Raw genomic sequence first — 24,300 nt, forward strand, 5'->3', positions numbered from 1 at the left:
TTTCTGTTTCAGAAGTGGCTTGGTAGTCCTTTTCCTGAAGATGTCTGAGTGTGGTGACTCTTGATGCGCTGACTCCGGCTTCATTCGACTCATTGTGAAGCTCTCCCAAGTGTTTGAATCGGCTTTACTTGACAGTATTCTCAAGCTTGTGGTCATCCCTGTTGCTTGTGCACCTTTGCCTACCCAATTTCTTCCTTCTAGTCAACTTTGCATTTAATATGCTTTGATACATCACTCTGTAAACAGCCACCCCATTCAGTAATGACCATCTGTGACTTACTCTCTTTGTGGAGGGTGTCAATGATTGTCTCCTGGACCACTGCCAAGTCAGCAGTCTTCCCCATTAGTTTGGTTTCAAAGAACAAGAGATACCCGGAATTTATACTGTAGGGATGGTCATTTAATGAAACTCAAATGTAAATATTCTAATATTTTGAGATACTGGATTTTGGACTTTCATTAGCTGTACGCTCTAATAAACAATTTGTTTTAAAAAAACTTTTGAAATCTTTTACTTTGCATGTAGGGAATCTAGAATAAATGAAAGTTTCATTTTTTAAAATAATTTATAATAAAAAAATGAACTTTTTCACGATATTCTAATTATATGACCAGCACCTGTATACAGGTGCTCGACACATGCAGTGACTAGAAAGTTTCATCCTCGTCCAATGTCTGTGCTATTGCTCTCCAGAAGTTATGACTAATAGAACTCATACTTGTTTAAACTTGCGCACGTTTACAACCCGAATTCTGGAAATGTTGGGACGTTTTTTACATTTGACATGAGCCAATTGACATGAGCCAAATTACATGAGCCAATATATTATTCACAATAGAACATAGAAAACAAAACAAATGTTTAAACTAAGAAATTTTACAATTTTATGCACAAAATGAGCTCATTTCAAATTTGATGCCTGCTACAGGTCTCAAAATAGTTGGGATGGGGGCATGTTTACCATGGTCTCCTCTTCTTTTCAAAACAGTGTGAAGAAGTCGAGTATCGGGCATCGAGTTTATGAGTTTCTGGAGTTTTGGTTTTGAAATTTGGTCCCATTCTTGCCTGATATAGGTTTCCAGCTGCCGAAGAGTTTCTCTATAGGTGAAAGATATGGAGCACAGGCAGGCCAATTCAGCACCCGGACTCTTCTACGGCAAAGCCATGCTGTTGTAATAGCTGCAGTATGTGGTTTTGCATTGTCCTGCTGAAATACACAAGGCCTTCCCTGAAATAGACGTCATCTGGAAACCTTTATATACCTCATCTTTAGGAGGCTCACGTATTGGCTCATGTGATTTGAAAATCTTTTAGTTTTCATATTATTCAAATCTTAAAAACTTCCCAACATTTCCAGAATTCGGGTTGTAGAAAAATCGGACTCGAATAATACATGTGTGCTATGCTGATGATAAAATATCCTAGTGTAACATATCCTAGTGTCCATGTAAAAATTGAAGCATACTTTAGGTTTTGCTTCGCAAACATTGCTAATCGGTATCAAAAGCCCTGAATGCTGCCATTAAATAATCTTCTAATTCGTTTTGCTGAGGATCATTTAGTTTTCAGTCACTAGTGTGCAAAGCACAGCAATCCCACCAGGCAGTTCGCCAGAATTGCCATCTTTATAGTGCAATCCCACTGAACATTATTTGCAATCCCACTGGAGAACACGGCGGTCCCATCGGACACCTCTTATCAGAGCGGGGTGATATCAGTGGATAGACTGATCTGGCTGCACAGCTGGTGCAGTCACACTTCACAGACAATGATGTCTGAGCACGCAATACACAGGAGGCAGTTGCCATGGCAACCAGATGGAGTTGGAGGGAGTGAAGGGAGAGACACAGCTATGAGTGGAAGCAAACGAGATCCTCACCTGGTACGCACAGGCACCTATAACTAGTACCGACGCTGCGGCAGATGCCGTGAGCGCATGGGTTGAGGGCGCAGAAGTCCACCAGCTGGGCACAGGTGGGTCCGGTGAAGCCTGCAGGACAGGTGCAACTGTAGCCTAAACCAGAGCCCTGTGGGGAGCAGCTGGCGTTATTGTGGCAGGGCCCGGAAGCACAGGGATCAATCTTCTGCTCGCACATGGCACCCTGATAGCCTAAAAATGAGAAAGGGGAAGACACTGAGGTGTGCACTGCTGCATAAAGAGATCAGTCTGAATCTGATATGAATCATTTAGCTTTCAACATAAATAACTACAATCACAGCTAGAGAAAATGAAGAACATGAGAGAACATCGATTTTAAGATAAGTCTTGATGAAACAGATCTTTTCTTCCATATTGTGACGTACATCCATAACCCAAGGGATTATCGGAAAAGAAATAATGTAGGGCGGGACTTGGTTCTATATATCAACTGTTGATTGGATGTTAAGATGTGGGTGTGGCACTCAAAAGTGAAAACAGATGAGCGTGAGCTTGCAGGGGTGGATTGGAGAATCCTGTGTGCATCACCAGTCTGTCGTGTTCACCAAAAGATCCAGTTATGACATCTGATTAAACACACAATATGGCACAATATGTGAGATTTTTAGATTAAAATATATTCAAAAATCCCTAGAACATTGTTATATATTTTGTTGACTTGTGGACTTGATGGACTGTGTCATTTCGACGTCGTATGCGAGTTACCCTTGATTTCCAGTTCCCTTTCAAAGGCTACACTCGAGCTGCACTTTATCAGCGCAGCTTCTCGTTCACGCCTTTTCAGGGAGCGGTTACAGTGAAGTAACCCGGGGCGTTTTACTTTCATAGGAACCATGGAAACACCAAAGATTCTTTAATATATTATGCATTTTATTATACTGGTGAGCAACTGTTTGGATACATTCATCGACTGAAAACTAATCATTGTTATATAGCTCAACACGTTTAGTCTTATTGTTTGAATCGCTTGTTTTCTTGATTAACCATGAGTACCATGCCTCAAGAGACAACACTATTTTGTCAAGTGGCTAACATAGCACAATCAGAGAGAGGCTTTTCCATCATACAATATATTTTTAAATGAACTGCAAGTCATTTAGCAACACAAGTCATCATGTTTTTATTAATATGACATTCTAATATTGATCTAGACTACTGCAAAGTGCAACAAGTGTCTCATAGCAGCCACTGAGCACAGTAACGTTATAACACCCGTAATTTAACGAATTTGTTCTTGTAATTTAACGACTTTTTTCTCATAATTTAATGACTTTGTTCTCAACATTTTATCTCGACTTTTTTCTCGAAATTTAACAACATTTTTCTCATAATTTAACAAATTTGTTCTCGTAATTTAACAACTTTTTTCTCATAATTTAATGACTTTATTCTCAACATTTTATCTCGACTTTTTTCTTGAAATTTAACGAGTTTTTTCTTGTAATTTAATGAGTTTATTCTCAACATTTTATCTCGACTTTTTTCTTGAAATGTAACTAGTTTTTTCATGTAATTTAATGACTTTATTCTCAACATTTTATCTCGACTTTTTTCTCGTAATTTAACAACTTTTTTCTCATAATTTAATGACTTTATTCTCAACATTTTATCTCGACTTTTTTCTCGAAATTTAACAACATTTTTCTCATAATTTAACAAATTTGTTCTCGTAATTTAACAACTTTTTTCTCATAATTTAATGACTTTATTCTCAACATTTTATCTCGACTTTTTTCTTGAAATTTAACAAGTTTATTTTCAACATTTTATCTCGACTTTTTTCTCGAAATTTAATGAGTTTTTTCTCAACATTTTATCTCGACTTTTTTCTTGTAATTTAATGACTTTATTCTCAACATTTTATCTCGACTTTTTTCTTGAAATTTAACAAGTTTATTTTCAACATTTTATCTCGACTTTTTTCTCGAAATTTAACAAGTTTATTTTCAACATTTTATCTCGACTTTTTTCTTGAAATTTAACTAGTTTTTTCTTGTAATTTAATGACTTTATTCTCAACATTTTATCTCGACTTTTTTCTCGTAATTTAACAACTTTTTTCTCATAATTTAATGACTTTATTCTCAACATTTTATCTCGACTTTTTTCTCGAAATTTAACAACATTTTTCTCATAATTTAACAAATTTGTTCTCGTAATTTAACAACTTTTTTCTCATAATTTAATGACTTTATTCTCAACATTTTATCTCGACTTTTTTCTTGAAATTTAACAAGTTTATTTTCAACATTTTATCTCGACTTTTTTCTCGAAATTTAATGAGTTTTTTCTCATAATTTAACGAGTTTATTCTCAACATTTCATTTCGACTTTTTTCTCAAAATTTAACGAGTTTTTTCTCGAAATTTAACAACTTTAATCTCGAGATGTTTTTTTTTTTTTTTTTTTTTTTTTATCATTGCTTGGCGCTAATCCTCTTCCGTAATAAAAATGTTCTTAACTCTAGGATAAAAAAAAAGTTCACTGAAAGTTTTTTTTTTTTTTTTTTGGGAACCCAAAACGGTTCTTCAATGGCATCACTGCGAAAACCCCCTTTATTTTTAAGAGTGTGCTGTAAAACATACAGCAGTATTCCATACCTGTAACTAACAGCTGTGCTGTTCCCCTTAAATTAAACACAACCAGCAAGGATTTTATGGCAAGGTCAGCTCTTGTCAACATAATTATACAGAGGGGGGACAAACTGACAGAAAATCCAGGGGATCTGATGGTTCTGTAATGATGTGGAGAAATGAAAATGATGTAAATCATATGCTATGGCCTTCACAGTCACCAGATCTCAACTGAATTGAACACCTAGGGGAGATTCTCAGTGCTCTCATCATCAAAACACCAAATGAGGGAATACAATAGTGCTCCATTCATCCAGGAGTAGAGTTTCCAGAGATTTGTAGGATCAATGCCAAGGCGTAGTGAAGCTGTTCTGGTGGCACAACACATTACTAAGGCACTTTACTTTGGTTTTTCCTTTAATTTGTCACTACAAAGTAGTGTAAATCAATAGTTTAGGCATTATGAGCAGAATCTAAGACTACTAGTGCTGCTGGGTAAAGTTCTATATGTTAACATTAGTCAATGCATTAAGTAACATGGACTAACACTGAACAATATTACTGAACAGCATTCATTCTTTTTGTTTAAGTACATTTTCTATGCTATATTGTTAGGTCATGTTATCTCATAACTTACATTATTGTATACAACTTTTAAATACATTTTATTTTTAAATAAATGGTGTAAAAGAAGTTCATTGTTCCTGTTAACAATTACCTTAAATGTTTACATGAGTTAGTTTTAGGTTGATTACTCTCTTTCAGCAGCATATGCGACTGTTGATCAACACAGAAAATAATCCTATAATATTACAACAATCAACAAAAGTTGTGCTTACAGTGACACATTCACAATGGAAGTCTTTGAAAAGAAAAGTCTATACTAATATTCATTTTATCCATATAAAAATCTTTTTTCAAACTTAGAGATGAGTTAATTATTTTCTGCTGTGCAACTGAACTTGTATTGAACGTGGAACAATCCATTAAAGTACATTAGTATAGTAAGTTCCATGATTATAGTAGGATACAACGGAAACAAACTATATTCAGGAATAATTAAATTCAAAAACTGAATCTTGAACAGTATTTATAGTTCACCAACTGACCACATATGCTGCTGAAAGAGATGAATTAGTATTGAACACAAAACATTCCTTTAAGTTCAGAACTAATGTCAGCATTTGTTAACATTATAGTTTACATGAAGTAACAATGAACAATACTTTTACAGGATTTATTAATCTGGGCTAATGTTAATTTTTACACAGATTCTAAAACACACACATATACAGTATGTATGTTGTGTATATGTTTGTGTTTTTTGCATTTGTAATCTCCTCTCAGTAACATGCACGCACCAGCAGATTACAAGCTTCGTTGCTATGATCCCCCCAATAAATGTCAATCACACACAGAGTAATAGAGCTCAGTGTGCTGATCCACCCACCACAGTTTCCCTGACGGAGGAGCTTTCATGCATTATCTTAATGAAACTCTCGCAGCCTGACAGAGCCAACATGAATGTGTTTCACTGCCAGTATTAGAGGAATATTTCGCCCAGAAATGAAAATGCTGTCATTATTTATTCATCATCATGTCATTCCAAACCGTATGCTCTTACTTATTTTTTTATGAAACACAAAAGGAGAAACTATGACCATGACTTTGAAACTCCAGCAAAAAAGCACAATAACAGTCACCCATCTGACTGATTATCTTATATCTTAATATATGATATATACGATCTGAACCTAACCATGTCATGTCAACAAATGGAAAAGTCACCCAGCTATTTATTATCATGTTAATTATTGTGCCTTTCGCCCCAACAGCAACAGCGCTTCTTACCCCAAATACCATACCTTTACATATTCTTCTATTATTGAAACACTGTCACAGTTTCACTCAGTTTGGACTTTGTTTTCCTGCTTGCACCATTTCCCGCCACTAGGTTGTTGTCATGGTTTTTGATTTGAGTCATCACTGTCAGCTGTGTGTCCTCATTTGCATACGTATTTAAGTTCCCTTGTTTCTGTTCACCATGATCTGGTATCGTCAGTATTATGTGTTTGATTTATTAAAGACTGCATTCTCTCTTCATCCATCGTGTTCGTTTCTGATCTTTCACACTTACCTTGAATAAAACTGAAAATCATTAAGACCACCTGTCTCAAAATAGATTCAAATTTTCGCGATTCTCATTTGCTACTTCAATCTACAACATTTTAAAAACATCTAATATTAAATTAGATCAAATTAGCACAGAATCGACTTTGAGCTGCTGTCTGTGATCATGTCAAGGATCAGCCAATATTTGTTTATTTATTTGTTTTGGAATAATGTGAGTTTAAACATGAGAATTTTATTGTTGTCAGGCATTACGAACATCAAATATCACAAACTTGGCAACATATTTAAAGGCACACTATGTACATTTCCACCGCTAATTCAAAACAAAGGCGTAGCTTGATGACGCCTTGATTTTGCAGAGTAATGGGCGGTGTTGTCTCATGTCTACAGCCAATGGAAAAGAATCCGGATGGGACTCTGGCAGAAATCATGTTCATGGATGAGATTATTAACGTTACTGTAGTATGAAGCAGAGCAGGCCGAGTGCTGTGGGAGCAAAACAAGGTTTTTGACATCAGGAATGATGTCATTGATGGGCGATGCATGGACACGGTCCGTGTCCCGGTTAAAATTGCTTATTTTTCTGGATTTAAACATTCTTGGAAACATTTGGGATAATGTAAGTACACAAGTCAACAAAATATATAACATTGTTCTAGTGGTTTTTGTATATTTTAGAGGGGTTAGTTCACCCAAAAATGATAATTCTGTCATTAATTGCTCACCCTCATATTGTTCCACACGTAAGACCTTCGTTCATCTTTGGAACACAAATTAAGATATTTTTGATGAAATCTCAGAGGTATATTACTCATCCATAGACAGCAATATAATCAACACTTTCAAGGTCCAGAAAAGTACTAAAGACATCATTAAAACAGTCGACGTGACTGCAGTGGTTCAACCTTAATGTTATGAAGTGACGAGAATACTTTTTGTGCGCAAAAACAAAACAAAAATAACGGCTTTCCTCTCTCCCGTCATTATCCTTACGCAGGTGCCGCAGTAAGCAAGTCAAGGCTTCCGTGTTTACATATGAATGCCGGCTCAGTATTGGCCAAAGCTGATCACGTGAGCAGCACGACGCGTGCGTGTGATGCTGACGCAGGAGCCGGCCAATAAGTCGGCGTTCTGACGTAGAACCTGGAAGCGCTGGATGTAAACAGTGTATGAGAATGACACAGAAGAGAAGAGATTGTTGAATAAAGTTAGTATTTTTGTTTTGTTTTTGCGCACAAAACGTATTCCCATTGCTTTATAATATTAAGGTTGAACCACTGCAGTCATATCGACTATTTTAACGATGTCTTTAGTACCTTTATGGACCTTGAAAGTATTATATTGCTGTCTATGGACAAGTCATATATACCTCTCAGATTTCATCAAAAACATCTTAATTTGTGTTCCGAAGATGAACGGAAGTCTTACACGTTTGGAACGACATGAGGGTGAGTAATTAATAACAGAAATTTCATTTTTGGGTGAACTAACCCTTTAATCCAAAAATCGTACATATTGTGCCTTTAATTTGAGAGCTTCAGCGAAGGGGAAGATTTTCAGCAAATAACGACTTATATTTTAGTCTGTTTCTCACACAAATTCATTGTATGGCTTGAAAAGTGCATGAGTAATTTGGACTACTTTTATGGCATGTTTATAGCAATTTATGAATGCGCACACTATAAACTGTTATTGTATGATACACTGCTTTTTGAAGATTATGAAATAAAAAATTATCCTGTTGTGTTCCACTGAAAAAATAAAAGAATGTGTGTTTGAAACCAAATGTAGAGGATTATAAAATTACAGAATTCTCATTTTTGAGTCTCTTTAAAAGTAACATTGACTCTCTTTTGCCTTTCCCCGTTTCGAATGGTGTTACTTTGGAGGATCAAGGTTAGATTCCAGCCGAACGCCTTTCATTGCTGCATTCGGTTGTTTCAACTGACTTGTAGAGTTTGGATGTTGGACGTTTTAGCCCTGAAATGCAGAAAAGCTATTAACTGCCTCACGCAACTGTTGAAATATTAAAATAAAGCAGTACCCTGAGCTTTACTACAATAATTAAAAATGTGCTAATGGTGTCACTTTCCTTATTGTTTCAGCGTTCCTTGCGTTTCAAACGGTGGCAGTTCAGACCACAAGATTAATATTTCAGCATACGAGTGCATTTCTGCCTCCAAAGTTCAAGAGACTCCTCTCAAATTTCCGTTCCTAACTGTTTTTAGTGCTTCTTCAGGAAGCAGAAGTGGTTGAGTCCCTGTTGTATCTGCTGACTGAGAGTGTGCCCTGGTTAGAGAGAGAGAGAGCCATCGCTGAAGGTACGGTAGGAGTCCTCCTGAGAGAGAGGGCGGAGCTGTGCCGTGCTTCACGATTAATTGGAAGAAAAGAAGAGAGTTTAAAATAAGCAACTCTCTGACACACTTAGAGAGAGTGAGAGGAGAAGGAACAGAAATAGAGCTCGAATCAGGACGATTCAAGCTTAACACACATACACTTCCAAACATACACACCAAGGAGATCACACAACAGATTTGATTGTGTTAGACATGTTTTCATGAGAGGAGGCTATTAATAAGTACCTTCAGCACAATAGCAGTGAGGCCCTTCTAGACTGCTGGAGCAAGTGGCTCCGTTCCTGCAGGGTCCAGACACACAGTGATCCACCAACGACTGACAACGGTCTCCTTCAAAACCTAAAACACACACACACACACACGATGGGTTTCTGTGTTTTATGGGGACTTTCCATAGACATAATTATTTTTATACTGTACAAACTATATATTCTGTTCCCTAACCCTACCCATTACAGACAACTTTCTGCATTTTTACATTATCAAAAAATCTGAATGATTTATAGGCTATTTTCCTCATGGGGACCAAAAAATGTCCCCACAAGATCAAAGATTTCTGGTATTACCATCCTTATGGGGACATTTTGTATTAGGGAAGCACGGTATATCGGCCATCACATCGGTATCAGCCGACATATGTTCATTTTTAATGTCATTGTTATCGGCCCGATAAGAAAATTTGGCCGATATATTAAAGCCGATAAATAATAACTTATTTCCTTCAGCTGAGACACTTCAGATGCACACTCTCCACCATTATGGTTTGAATTGCTTGAAATATGATTGAAATCACTTCAAAAAGGAAAATACACATAAGTGCAACATACAGCCAAGTCTGTCATAATATTATAATGAGAATCATAATTATGTGCCTGGGACATGGTTTTAATGGTGAGACTTTTGTTTTTGTAATCAGGCTCTCAAAAATTATATAAAAATTTTGATTTAGATTTTTCGACCAATATATCAGTTATCGGCTTTCAAATATAAAGAATTATCGGTTATCGGTATCGGCCAAAATTTTTAATATCGGTGCATCCCAACAAGTTTTCTGAAATGTTATGTTTAAATATGCAAATAATGCATAATATAATTAAATATACACTAATTTGCATACTTTCAATTTGTAGAAATCTAAACACTGGATAAAGTCTAGTTCCAAATTCTTGTTTCATTTTGTTGACATATTAAAGTCAAAAGTTTTCACAGAGGAGATTTTGGATATTTCTTTTTATCACTACATAAGTCAGAAAATAATGTCAACAGCCAGAACTATTTTTTTTCTTTTTATTTTAGCAATAATATTTCGAATAAAATCAGGCAAATGATATATGAACAAACCCCTCTGTAAAAAAATCTGACATAATATATAGAATAAAGAATAAAACTGTAAAGTTTGGTTTATTTAAGTGCTACTGAAGTGGAGAAAACTCATTTTGAGAAAACAGCCTTTAAAGGATTACTTCACTTCAGAATTAAAATTTGATGATAATTTACTCACCCCCATGTCATTCAAGAAGTTCATGTCTTTTTTTCTTCAGGCGAAAATAAATTAAGATTTTTGAGGAAAACATTCCAGGATTTTTCTCCATATAGTGGACTTCACTGCGATTCAACGGGTTGAAGGTCTAAATGTCAGTTTTAATGCAGCTTCAAAGGGCTCTACATGATCCCAGACGAGGAATAAGGGTCTTATCTAGTGAAACGATCAGTCATTTTCTAAAAAAATTAAAATTTAAATACGTTTTAAAGGTGCCCTATAATTTAAAATTGAATTTACCTTAGTTAAATAATTAGAGTTCAGTACATGGAAATGGCATACAGTGAGTCTCAAACACCATTGTTTCCTCCTTCTTATGTAAATTTGATTTGTGCAAAAGACCTCCGAAGAACAGGCGAATTTCAACATAACACCGACTGTGACGCAACAGTTGGGATCATTAATATGCACGCCCCCAACTTTTGCATATGCCAGCCCATGTTCAAGGCATTAGACAAGCCAGTATTAACGTCTGGATCTGCACAGCCGAATCAACAGACTTTATGCAGGTAGGCTATTGTAAAGCAAGAAAGGACAATATTGAAAATGGCAGATGGATCAATAATAACTGTTCATGATCCATGATAACATGATATTTTTAGTGATATTTGTAAATTGTAAATCTAAATGTTTCGTTAGCATGTTTCTAGAGTACTGTTAAATGTGGTTAAAGTTACCATCGTTTCTTACTGTATTCACGGAGACAAGAGAGCCATCGCTATTTTCATTTTTAAACACTTGCAGTCTGTATAATTCATAAACACAACTTCATTCTTTATAAATCTCTCCAACAATGTAGCTTTAGCCCCGTTAGCCGCAGCATACTATCAAACTCAGAATCAGAATCACATGTAAACATCCGCAAAATAAATACCATACTCGCATGATCTGATATGCTGCATCAAGAGCACTTTGTAAAGATCCATTTTGAGGGTTATATTAGCTGTGTGAACTGTGACCTATGTTTATACAATGTATTACAGAGTTGCGAGCTTGGGGGCGGGGAGCGTGAGCATTTAAAGGGGACACACACAGAATTGGCGCATTTTTAATGATGCCCCAAAATAGGCAGTTAAAACATTGTATAATAAAAAATCTATGGGGTATTTTGAGCTGAAACTTCACAGACACATTCAGGGGACACCTTAGACTTATATTACACATTGTGAAAAAGGGTTCTTGGACACTTTAACCACAAATGCTTGTCTTGCACTGCTCTGCAAGGTGGCACGCATTATGTAATCACGTTGGAAAGGTCACACGTGACGTAGGTGGAACTTGGAAGTACCACAGTAGGGCGAAAAACACTATAATTTCTCCTCCAACTTCAAAATTGTCAGACATCGTTGTTTTACCCTTTTTTTGTAAAGGCCATTTGACTTAGTCTTTGCACGTTCCCTTTGTAAACACTTGCTCTGTACTTCCGTCCTACGTCAAACTTATCTTTCCAGCGTGATTGCGTAATGCATGGAGCATCACAGAGCAGTGCAAGACGAGCATTTGTGGTTAAAAAGTATATCTTTTTTTTTTTTTTTTTTTTTTTTTTTTAGAAAACTACCAATCGTTTCAATAGATAAGACCCTTATTCCTGATCTGGGATCATGTAGAGCCCTTTGAAGCTGCACTGAAACTGACATTTCGACCTTCAACCCGTTGAACCCCAGTCAAGTCCACTATAAGAAGAAAAATCCTGGAATGTTTTCCTCAAAAACCTTAATTTCTTTTTGACTGAAGAAAGAAAGACATAAACATCTTGGATGACATGGGGTGAGTAAATTATCAGGAAATTTTAATTCTGAAGTGAACAAATCTTTTAAAACACATTCAATGTAATGCATCATAGACATGCACACATTGACTTCCATTGTTTTTATACTGATCTTAAGATATTTCTATCCCTAAAACTCTCACACACAAAAAAAAAAAATCATTATAAGACATTATTTATTACGTTTATTAGGCTGTTTTCCTCATCGGGATGTTGGTGATTTCAGGTTTTATTATCCTTGTGGGGACATTTGGTCCTCATAATGTAGACAAAACCTCACAAATGGCTCACAGTAAACACAATCTGTTCCTTTCCTTCACATAAAAACAGTTGAGGGAAAATCTTTAACAATGCTTTCAGTTATAAACAGCAAGATTCAGTCGGCCAAAGCAGGCTGTTTGCTTTTCTTACAACACAGCCAATTAACATCATTTATGCCCTCCTGTGTTCTCCATAATCCGCTTACAAAAATGGACGGAACGGTAAACAGCGTTTGTTTGTGAGCTTGCGTGCTTCCTCTAGACCTTAATAGATATGCCTTGCAATCAGCATGTCTTAAAAAAGGCACAGTTGTTTCATCTGCAAGGCTTTAAATAACTTAAATAACAGGATGAAAATAATCTTCATTTACATGATCAAAGGCATTTGATCATCCCCGACCTTCAACGTCTCTTGTTCACCCTTTATTTTGTTCTTCATTTCCCATTTACTTCCCCTGCCCCATCTCTCCATTTAGACCATCTTCAGAGCATTAAAGCTCAAATCTTTTGTGCTCTGCTCAAGGTTAACCTCCATTATTCTCTGTTATGCACATATGTAGACAGACACATTCAAGACGGCACATGCATATATGCAGAATTCATAAGGACATTTCTTCTTGTTAGATTTGTGTTGTGCAAATACTCTATTTCATGTTAATATTTTGAATGTCTTTAAAGGAATAACTAATTAGGGAAACTGCATTTTACAGCAACAGTAAATAACACTAAATTTGTGTTCTTTAGAACTTTCTATTCATCAAAGAATATTGGGGAAAGAAATGCTTCACATTTTCCACAAAAATATGAACTTTTTCATATTCATCAGTTTTCAACAGTTTTCAGTTTTTGATATTAGTGTGACTGAAGACTGGAGTAATGATGCTGAAAATTCAGCTTTGATCACAGGAATAAAAATAGAAAAATAGAAAACATTTTAAAATTTTAAATTTTAATAATATTTTACAAAACTAGTGTTTTACTGTATTTTGATCAAATAAATGCAGCCTTTATAAGCATAAGAGCCTTCTTTCAAAAACATGAAAAAATCTTACTGACCTCAAACTTTTCATAGATATTATAATTTAAACTTGCATAACCACCACAGGGAACTATTAAACAGGGATGCGTGATATATCGGCCACCATATCGGTATCGGCCATTATAAGTTAATTTTTAATGTTATCGTTATCGGAAAATTTGGCAGTAGTGGATTATTTCCTTCAGCTGACACTCTTCAGATATGCACTGTTTGCCATGATGGTTTTGAATTGATTGAAATATGATTGAAATCACTTCAAAAATTAAAATACAGATAAGTGCAACATGTACAGTGCAAATCATATAGGCTACATAATATTATAATGAGAACATTATAATTGTGTGCTTGGGACATGGCTTTTAATGGTGAGACTTTTGTCTTTGTAATCAGGCTTTTAAAAATTATATAAAAATTTGGATTTAGATTTATCAGCCAATATATCAGTTACCGGCTTTCAAATATAAAGAGTTATCGGTAACGGCCAAACTTTTCATGTCGGTGCATACCTACTATTAAAAACATGCACAAGAATTTTAGAAAAACAGTTTATAGACAGTGAAAGCATGATGTTTTAATTTCAATAAAAAATAATTTAAGTAGGCTTGGATTTTTGGCTTTGATCATATATCTCACAGATGAATATAGCAGCATGCAAATGTGATATAATTGCAATCAAAACAAACATTTATTTTAAAAGTTATCATGCGTTGGACAATAGACAGTGAAATCTATGAAATGATGTGACTAAGTTCAGTATCCTCATAATTATATCAGTAGTAAGTCAGTCACGAGACACATATCGGACACAAATGACACGTTTCTTGAATGACCCAAACAATCACAAGCTCACACACCTGTCTGGCAGGTGCAGCTGTAGTTTTGTCCTTCATCTCTCTGTCTGAGGTCAGCACAGGTGCCATTGTTCTCGCAGGGCTTCAGGTGACATGCGTCAAACTCCTCACAGAAGATCCCAGAATACCCATCATCACACTGGCAGTAAAATGTGTCCTGTGATTCACATTGAAACATAGAACAAAGTTAACTTTGGAAAGAAAAACAGCAGCACAGATTCGTGGTTGTAATATTTAGTTTTCTAAAAAAGAGAAAATATAACACCTAATGCTAATTATGATATGAGGTCATTACCACAGAAGACTGGGTGATGCATTTCCCTTTCCCAGAGCATTGTGGGTCACTGAATCCACTGCCGGGCTCAATACAGTTATTGGTTTTTACCATGAGATGCAGCCTTAAAGTGACTTCTGGACCAGAGGGTGCACCGACGTGCAGCACACCTATATGAAACAAGAGCAACAAAACAATCAATAGTTGTAATAGAGAGTAACTCCATTTTTACCTTTTCCAAAGACAGTGTGATGGAGCCACTAGCGTGGTTGTCAGGGTGTTGCTATGCAGTTGCTAATGTGTTCTGATTGTTTTTAACTCACTGCTATGAGGTTACTAAAGCTTTGTTAGGTGGTTGTTTGGCTGCTGTCTGTGTTCTTTATTTTTGGCTTGATTGTCAAAAATCAAATCAGAAGTTTTTTTTTTTTTTAATATAATTTAATGTAATTAATAAACTTTCATTAAGAATTTCACTTAGTATGATTTATAAGCTTTTCTTCATGGGGTTTTTCTCTGATTCACATTAATTATATAAAGCAAATCATATAAAGCATGTCATTCAATTTTAAAAATATTGTGGACTTTTTTTTTTTTTTTTCAATTATAAATCTACAAAACACAATTTCCTTGTTGGTTCAGGCCTTGACATTTTATAACATCTGCCATGACAACAACAGCCTCTTCTTTCTCCCTCTCAGACATAAACACACACAGATAAACAGGCATGGGCACACACACGCACACACACACACACACACACTGCAGTGCCTCAAGGACATTGTTTGGCTCACAGAACCAGACAGGGTCAAATAAAAGACTCGCAGCACTCATCAATGCGTCTAGAAAAATTCTGAATGGCAAACAAGTTGGCAAAAGATTTTATGCACAAGGATGTCAAAAGCAAAGTCCTAAATTTAAGCAAATAATTTTATAAATACAATACATTTCTTCCACATTAGATACACATAGCCACACATCACTTACTGATGAAGTAGTTGTGTCCGAACGGCAGGGACTGGTCTGGCAGCACCAGGCCATCTGAGCTCTGCTGGAACCACATGATTGTGCCATCTGCAACAGAGCACTGCTCATAACCAGCCTCACCTACACGCCACAGTACAGCAGAGCCGCTCACGTTACCCACCAACCTACACAGAGAGATCGCAGCAAAATTATTTCAATGAACTAAAGACAGGAAAATTATCTAGTGAACTGTACAAAGGGATCGTAAGAACAAGATTTGAATTCAATTTAAATGTCATCTTAATTTTTTTTATTATATTATATTATATTATATTATATTATATTATATTATATTATATTATATTATATTATATTATATTATATTATATTATATTATATTATATTATATTATATATAGTGCTGTCAAACATAAAGCATAAAAGTTTGTATAGTAAATATATATATATATATATATATATATATATATATATATATATATATATACACACACACACACATTATAAATTTACAAATTTTTGTTAAATACAAATAATTGCAATTAATCGATTTTACAGCACTAATTAAATTATATGTATTTATTATAGTAATATTTTGTTTATTAAAGTTTTATTAAACAATGTACTACATTAAACAATTGTTATAATATATAAATCATATTAATCATATATATATATATATATATATATATATATATATATATATATATATATATATATATATATATATATATATATATATATATATATATATACAGTACAGTCCAAAAGTTTGGAACCACTAAGATTTTTAATGTTTTTAAAAGAAGTTTTGTCTGCTCACCAAGGCTACATTTATTTAATTAAAAATACAGTAAAAAACAGTAATATTGTGAAATATTATTACAATTTAAAATAACTGTTTTCTATTTGAATATATTTCACAAAGTAATTTATTCCTGTGATGGCAAAGCTGAATTTTCAGCATCATTACTCCAGTCTTCAGTGTCACATGATCCTTCAGAAATCATTCTAATATGCTGATCTGCTGCTCAAGAAACATTTAATGTGTACAATTGTACAAAATATTTGTGTACAATATTTTTTTTCAGGATTATTTGATGAATAGAAAGTTCAAAAGAACAGTGTTTATCTGAAATCGAATCTTTTGTAACATTATAAATGTCTTTACTGCCACTTTTGATTGATTTAATGCATCCTTGCTGAATAAAAGTATTCATTTCTTTAATTTCTTTTCAAAAAAATAAAAATAAAAATTCTTACTGACCCCAAACTTTTGAACGGTAGTGTATAATGCTACAGAAGCTTTGTATTTCAGATAAATGCTGTTCTTTTGAATTTTCTATTCATCAAGGAATCCTGAAAAAAAAAGTACACAACTGTTTTCAACATTGAAAATAATCATAAATGTTTATTGAGCAGCAAATCAGCATATTAGAATGATTTCTGAAGGATCATGTGACACTGAAGACTGGAGTAACAATGCTGAAAATTCAGCTTTGCATCACAGGAATAAATTACTTTGTCAAATATATTTAAATAGTACACAGTTATTTTAAATTGTAATAATATTTCACAATATTACTGTTTTTTACTGTATTTTTAATTAAATAAATGTAGCCTTGGTGAGCAGACGAAACTTCTTTTAAAAACATTAAAAATCTTAGTGGTTCCAAACTTTTGGACTGTACTGTATGTATATATATATATATATATATATATATATATATATATATATATATATATATATATAGATAGATAGATAGATAGATAGATAGATATATATATATATATATATATAGATATATATGTACAAGGAAATTGTGTTTTGTAGATTTATAATTAAAAAAAAAAAAAGTCCACAATATTGTGAATGTAGATTTTGAGATATATGTGTGTAGGTAAATACTAAGTGATTTTTGAAAAATCATATGAAAATTACTTCCAATTTATGTGGTAAAATTGTAATCCAAAAGGCTTTGGTTTAAATGTATAATTTAATTTAATTTAATTTAATTATATATATATATCTTCCTTTCTATATATATATATATATATATATATATATAATACATTTCCATTCATATTTTGATAATTTTATTTTATTTTTATGCATTTATATTTATGCATTTAGCAAATACTTTTATCCAAAGAGGAACAAAAGCATTTTGAATTTGTTAATGATTTTTAATGATTTAATGATAATTTGCTATTTTAATGACACAGTTTGCAGCAGCTCATGTTAAAATAGCCATATACGCCAAAGAAACAACAGATGAAAGTTTCAAATTTCAAACCATCCGCACACTCAGAATCCACAACTCTCTTCTTCTATCATATCTTATTCTCATTTTCCAAGTAAAACAGGTCACAAGGAAGTCTCTTACTTCACAGCCGTTTCCTCGGCGACCTCCATGGAAACGGTCATCATTCCGGCAGACTCGCCTCCTGCGGTACTCACACATTCAGCTTCATCAGTAATCTACAACACACAACCACACAAATAAGCTTCCCAGAGGAGTAAATCCTGCCTTCCAGACCGTATCGAACTGTCATTACACTTCATGCTTACCAAACACACACTTTGTTGTGCATGCAAACGCACACCTGCTCACCTGCTGATCCTCCCACAGTATCTCCACCACTTTTTGACCTGGTTTAGGTTTCCATGGCTCCAGGGTGGGCGGAGCTTGAGTAGTGGTGGGGACTGTGGTTGGCTGAAACACTTGAGTGGTGGTCGCGGGTGTGGCCGGAGTGGCCGGCGTGGCGTGTTCAGCTACAAGGCTCTCCGCGAGGTCCCAGGTGGACTCGGAGAGGTCAAAGGTCAAGGTTGGCAGGTCACAGCGGACACCACTGTAACCCTCGCTACACTCGCACGCAAACCCATCCCCCTCGCTGTCCTGACTACAGTTGCCATGGAGACAGGGGCTGCTGGCGCATGGATCTGCAAAAAACTGCACCCAATAACATCATCACGAATGAGGGGTGAAAACGGCATCATATTATCAAACATTTTAAATTGCTCCAGTCACACAAAACAGCGGCAAACATTTCAACTTTCATTTCAGGCAAACATCTATCGACTAACAATCACTTGGCCTGAAGAATGAGAACCGAGAGAAATTAATAAACTGAAATCACAGGCTGTAACAGAAGAGCACCATTAGAAATGAAGCAATAGCAACAGAGCGATCCTGCAAGTCTGAAACACCTGCACCAAAATCTACAGTGCTAATTCTTTTATCTCATGATTTTGTAGTGATGTTGATCCAATTAGTCTGATTATGCTCCATTTTCCTTTGGCAGGGACAAAAAGAGATAATGCAGGCGTTGTAGGTACTGTGTGTGTTTGCCTGCGATATTACAAAAATAATCTAACATAAAATGCTTTTACTGAATAGCAGCCATACTGAATAATAGATGATTTCAAGGAATAATAATAACATATGGCTCAGTTAAAATAGCTTGTCCTTATGTTTAAGGATTTCTCTGTATTACTGAATCAACTGAATAAACATTCTCTGTCCCAAAATGGATGAATCTGGCAACATTGTTGCTGTATGTATCTCTGCAATTTGTAAATGAAATGTTTGGTGAGTGATGCTTCATTGCGTTTGATAATAATGAACCACCTACAATAAACTCAACACTAAACCTAACCGGTAGTGTTCGCTAGTATTGTAGTACTCGAGACCGAGTACACACTCGAGACCTACAGGATTAGTCCACTTTTAAATAAACTTTTCCTGATAATTTACTCACCCCCATGTCATCCGAGATGTTCATGTCTTTCTTTCGTCAGTCGAAAAGAAATTAAAATGGGAAAAAAAGGAAAAAAACGAAACTGGCGCCACATTCGTTCCGTAAGTTGAATAGGAAAGGCGTAGAACATTCATTGTAAGCATTTTGAAGCATGCGGAAATGGAAAGTACGTTCAAGGCGATATTTTGGGTTTATAAAGCATAAACGGTTGTATTTTTAAAAAAATGACCAATCGTTTCACTAGATAAGACCCTTATTCCTCGTCTGGTATCGTTTAAAGCCCTTTGAAGCTGCACTGAAACTGCAATTTGGACCTTCAACCTGTTGGTAGCAGTTGAAATCCACTATAAGGAGAAAAATCCTGGAATGTTTTCCTCAAAAACCTTAATTTCTTTTCGACTGAAGAAAGAAAGACATGAACATCTTGGATGACATGGAGGTGAGTAAATTATCAGGAAAAGTTTATTTAAAAGTGGACCAATCCTTTAAGACCATTTTTTGAAGGTCTTGGTCTTGTCTCGGTCTCAGACTAAGAGGATTCGGGATTTTGTTTCAAGACCGGTGAAGGCCACAACTGCGTGTCACACACGGGATGCTGCAAAAGACGCGAACGCAACGGTTAAAGACGTCCCTCTAGTGAGTGTTTACATTGAAAACCAATGGAAAAGAAGCACTGGGGAATGGAAAAACGCGTTCTGTGTGAACAGCTTCTTAGACTGCAGAACACATGAGGTATTTTGTCCTCCTCCACATCTGTCCCTCGAGCCCCGTTATTAAGCTAATCAACTTACTGGCAATCACTGAGGCACATCTGAAGTGCACTACATTACTTCCTCTGCACATGTTGGAGGGTCTCCTTGATCTCACCAATCACGTTTTCATGTCAGCCCACTAATTAAAAAAAAACTATACGGTCATCTGAATTCTTAATTCAACTTTTTCTGTGTTTAATTGCTGTTGTAGCTGAATCTGCAGTGTCACTGTTCATGTCCACTTGAGCTTTGACACCTGCAACAGCAGATTCATTGACATTATATTGAGTGTAAACATGTGTATAAGTAATGTTTCTTTTAAAGATAGGTACATATTAGAGATGCACTGATACTAAATTTCTCTACCGATACCATCAGTGGCGTACCGCATGTCTGTGAGGCCCCCCCGCAAATAATGAGATGAGGCCCCTCCCACGAGCAGTGATGTCATGTGTTAAAATCTGTTGTGCACCTGAGTCCGTCTCCCCCCCAGTTCACAAAAACTGATTTAACAGTGAATCATGTGGTGAATTATCATTGCATTGATTAATTTGATGTTATTATTGAATAATATTATTTATGCTATATAATGTTTAGTGATTTTGATATCGCAGACTAAAATCCAGGCAGGAATAAATATTTAAGCTAATTTACGAACGTGGAGGCAAAAGTGCCGCGGCTCCGATTTTAGTTACTTTAGAAATAGCAGGAGGATCCTTCACAGCAATAATTCACAAACATCAGTTATAGCCCCCGAGGAACAAATTTTATTTAAAGTAAGCTCAATAAAGTAAATGTAATGGCCAACACATCTCAGTTTAAACACTGGCCAATAAGCATCGCAAATTGTAGAGAAGAAATTATACAAGAAAATTTCATGCCTCGCAGTAAAAAAAAAAAAAGAATAGTAAAAGAACTAGGAGAAAAAACTTTAAAAGAACAACTCTATCAGTTATAGGCCTATGCTCTATTCTATATATCAGCTATATGCTGTATTTTGAGAAAAACTAACTTTATATACATCTTAAAATACCAACTTTTGAGGATTAACTTGTTTATTCTTTTTATCAACTGACTACCACACACAAAAAAGCAAACACTCTACCGAATCCTTTGCGCTCTCCGAGCGTTTTGATGCGCAAAGTCTTTCACTGCTGCTTTAATGTCGTTACGAGCATGAGCATTCTCAATACTCAAAAGAGCTAAACTGGACAGTCTTTCTTGTGGCATTGTGGTCCGGAGAAATGTAGCCTACATCAAGAGCTCATGTGCACGAGAGCCAAGAGAACTGATAACAGCAGCAACGAGCACTGGCCATAATTTCAAAAACACAGACCTACGAATTTCTTATCGAATGGAGATGTTTCAGGTACAATTATTCGCTGAGTTTAAGTTAATTTTCACTTCACGTTTCAAAAGAGACGTTTAAGAAAGATTCTCGCAGAGAAAGCTGAAAGCGCACCCTGTTTTGTATTTATTTTATTTTACAAAAATACAAGGTTTTGTTGTTATTGTGAGTGTATCAGTACACAAATAAAAGTAGACCATTTGTAGTTTTGCACTAATCTAAAGTCTATTTTAAGTTGTTTCAGCTGTCATGAGGAAACAATCCATCAGAGCGCGCCGGCGCGTTCGTCGACCAGAGGGATAAAAATGTAGCCAATTTAGTTTCATATTTATATTTAAATATTGAGCTATAGCCTTATATTATTTTTTTTAAATTTCACCTATTATGAAAAGTGAATAGCCTAGCATGATTGATGCGTAATGTCGGGAGACATGCAGCGGGTCAGACATGAGTTTGACCGCTTCATTAAGTTTTGTTTTATAGTAAGTCTTTCTTTCAAGTGAATTTCGTTGTGTAGAAATTGTATCTTAATTTCAATCAACCAATTGCCTATATTTAATAATTAGGAAGAAAACCAAAACGTCGGGTGTGGAATGGATTGAAGTGCGTAACAAACGAACTTTCCGCGGCCTTTGAATAAGCAATAGACGTATTTCTGTTTTTATTAAATTTCTTAAATACATGTCTTTATTACTTAATTAATTGATAAGATATTTTTGGTCTAACAATATATTTTAGCTGGTCTAAATTTTAAGTTAGACACAAATTTGCATAGGCCAATACAAGGTTCCCTTCTAGACAAGCACGTAAAATTGCTGTTTCGGCCGCAAATTTTAGATCGGTGCATCAAATGATAAAGGCCTGAACTAAATTCATGTATTTAAATAAAAGAATAAAGAAATAACTAGACTTATTGGCTAGGCTACATTTGTAGAAGAACTTCAGACATTCCGGTAGCTGAGCAGAGCTGGCGATGGGGTAAATACGTTTGGGCAATATACAATAATAATAATAATATTAATAATAACAACAATAATAATGTCTCAGCAAAGACCGAACACATATTTATTTGTCTGACTCATGTCCGCTAACAGTAGGCTAACATAGCGCATCAAAGCTTGCTGTTGGCTACCTACAAACGGCGATGGAAACAACAGTGAATTTTTCCCCCTTTTGTGGTAATTTAGCACTATTTTTTATGATCTTCTGCTTGCATTTTTGGGCTTCAGTTAGATCATTATTTTAATCTTTAGTCATTTGAGTTCAGTTCTAAAAAAAGCAAAGGCTATGTAGCAAATAGGTGAATCTGCGACGGGGCCCATCATAGGGTGGAGGCCCCCACGCACCGCGGGGGCTGCGGGGGTGTCCCGTACGCCCCTGGATACCATTATTCAGAATGATATCAGCCAATGTCGATAGTTTTGTTTTTCTTAAGGAAAAAAAATCTCTCCCAAATAATGTTGCAAACTATACAGGGAACTAGGGCTGTCAAACGATTAATCGCGATTAATCGCATACAAAATAAAAGTTTTAGTTTTTGTATAATATATGTGTAATGTGTGTAATTAATATGTATATATAAATACAGACAAATTAATGTATATATTTAAGAGAAATATGTTATTTACATACAAAAAAATGTATTTATATATAATATAAATTATACAAAAATATAAATAAATACATATACTTGTAAATATTTCTCAAATATATACAGTACAGTCCAAAAGTTTGGAACCACTAAGATTTTTAATGTTTTTAAAAGAAGTTCCGTCTGCTCACCAAGGCTACATTTATTTAATTAAAAATACAGTAAAAAACAGTAATATTGTGAAATATTATTACAATTTAAAATGACTGTGTACTATTTAAATATATTTGACAAAGTAATTTATTCCTGTGATGCAAAGCTGAATTTTCAGCATCATTACTCCAGTCTTCAGTGTCACATGATCCTTCAGAAATCATTCTAATATGCTGATTTGCTGCTCAAGAAACATTTATGATTATTTTCAATGTTGAAAACAGTTGTGTACTTTTTTTTTTTCAGGATTCCTTGATGAATAGAAAGTTCAAAAGAACAGCATTTATCTGAAATACAAAGCTTCTGTAGCATTATACACTACCGTTCAAAAGTTTGGGGTCAGTAAGAATTTTTATTTTTATTTTTTTGAAAAGAAATGAAAGAAATGAATACTTTTATTCAGCAAGGATGTATTAAATCAATCAAAAGTGGCAGTAAAGACATTTATAATGTTACAAAAGATTAGATTTCAGATAAACACTGTTCTTTTGAACTTTCTATTCATCAAATAATCCTGAAAAAAAATATTGTACACAAATATTTTGTACAATTGTACACATTAAATGTTTCTTGAGCAGCAGATCAGCATATTAGAATGATTTCTGAAGGATCATGTGACACTGAAGTCTGGAGTAACGATGCTGAAAATTCAGCTTTGATCACAGGAATAAATTACTTTGTGAAATATATTCAAATAGAAAACAGTTATTTTAAATTGTAATAATATTTCACAATATTACTGTTTTTTACTGTATTTTTAATTAAATAAATGTAGCCTTGGTGAGCAGACGAAACTTCTTTTAAAAACATTAAAAATCTTAGTGGTTCCAAACTTTTGGACTGTACTGTACATGGATGTGTTTGTATTTATATATACATAATAATTACACACAGTACACCCACATATATAAGGCAAACT

The 24,300-nt window shown here is 34.8% G+C and overlaps 1 protein-coding gene across 1 annotated transcript in view; it reads right to left on the bottom strand.

Moving 5' to 3' along the window:
* Window positions 1-24,300, bottom strand: part of dner (delta/notch-like EGF repeat containing) — a 48,602-nt gene that overhangs the window by 12,141 nt on the left and 12,161 nt on the right. Inside the window, exons 2-8 of the mRNA XM_048168280.1 lie at window positions 18,331-18,669; window positions 18,103-18,197; window positions 15,720-15,883; window positions 14,757-14,905; window positions 14,465-14,618; window positions 9,229-9,342; window positions 1,881-2,111 (exon numbers count right to left, since the gene is read on the bottom strand). Of these exons, the coding sequence (XP_048024237.1) occupies window positions 1,881-2,111; window positions 9,229-9,342; window positions 14,465-14,618; window positions 14,757-14,905; window positions 15,720-15,883; window positions 18,103-18,197; window positions 18,331-18,669 (1,246 nt within the window). The remainder of the gene's footprint in view (window positions 1-1,880; window positions 2,112-9,228; window positions 9,343-14,464; window positions 14,619-14,756; window positions 14,906-15,719; window positions 15,884-18,102; window positions 18,198-18,330; window positions 18,670-24,300) is intronic.

This window comes from Megalobrama amblycephala, linkage group LG19 (genome assembly GCF_018812025.1).
Source record: "Megalobrama amblycephala isolate DHTTF-2021 linkage group LG19, ASM1881202v1, whole genome shotgun sequence".
Taxonomy (NCBI): domain Eukaryota; kingdom Metazoa; phylum Chordata; class Actinopteri; order Cypriniformes; family Xenocyprididae; genus Megalobrama; species Megalobrama amblycephala.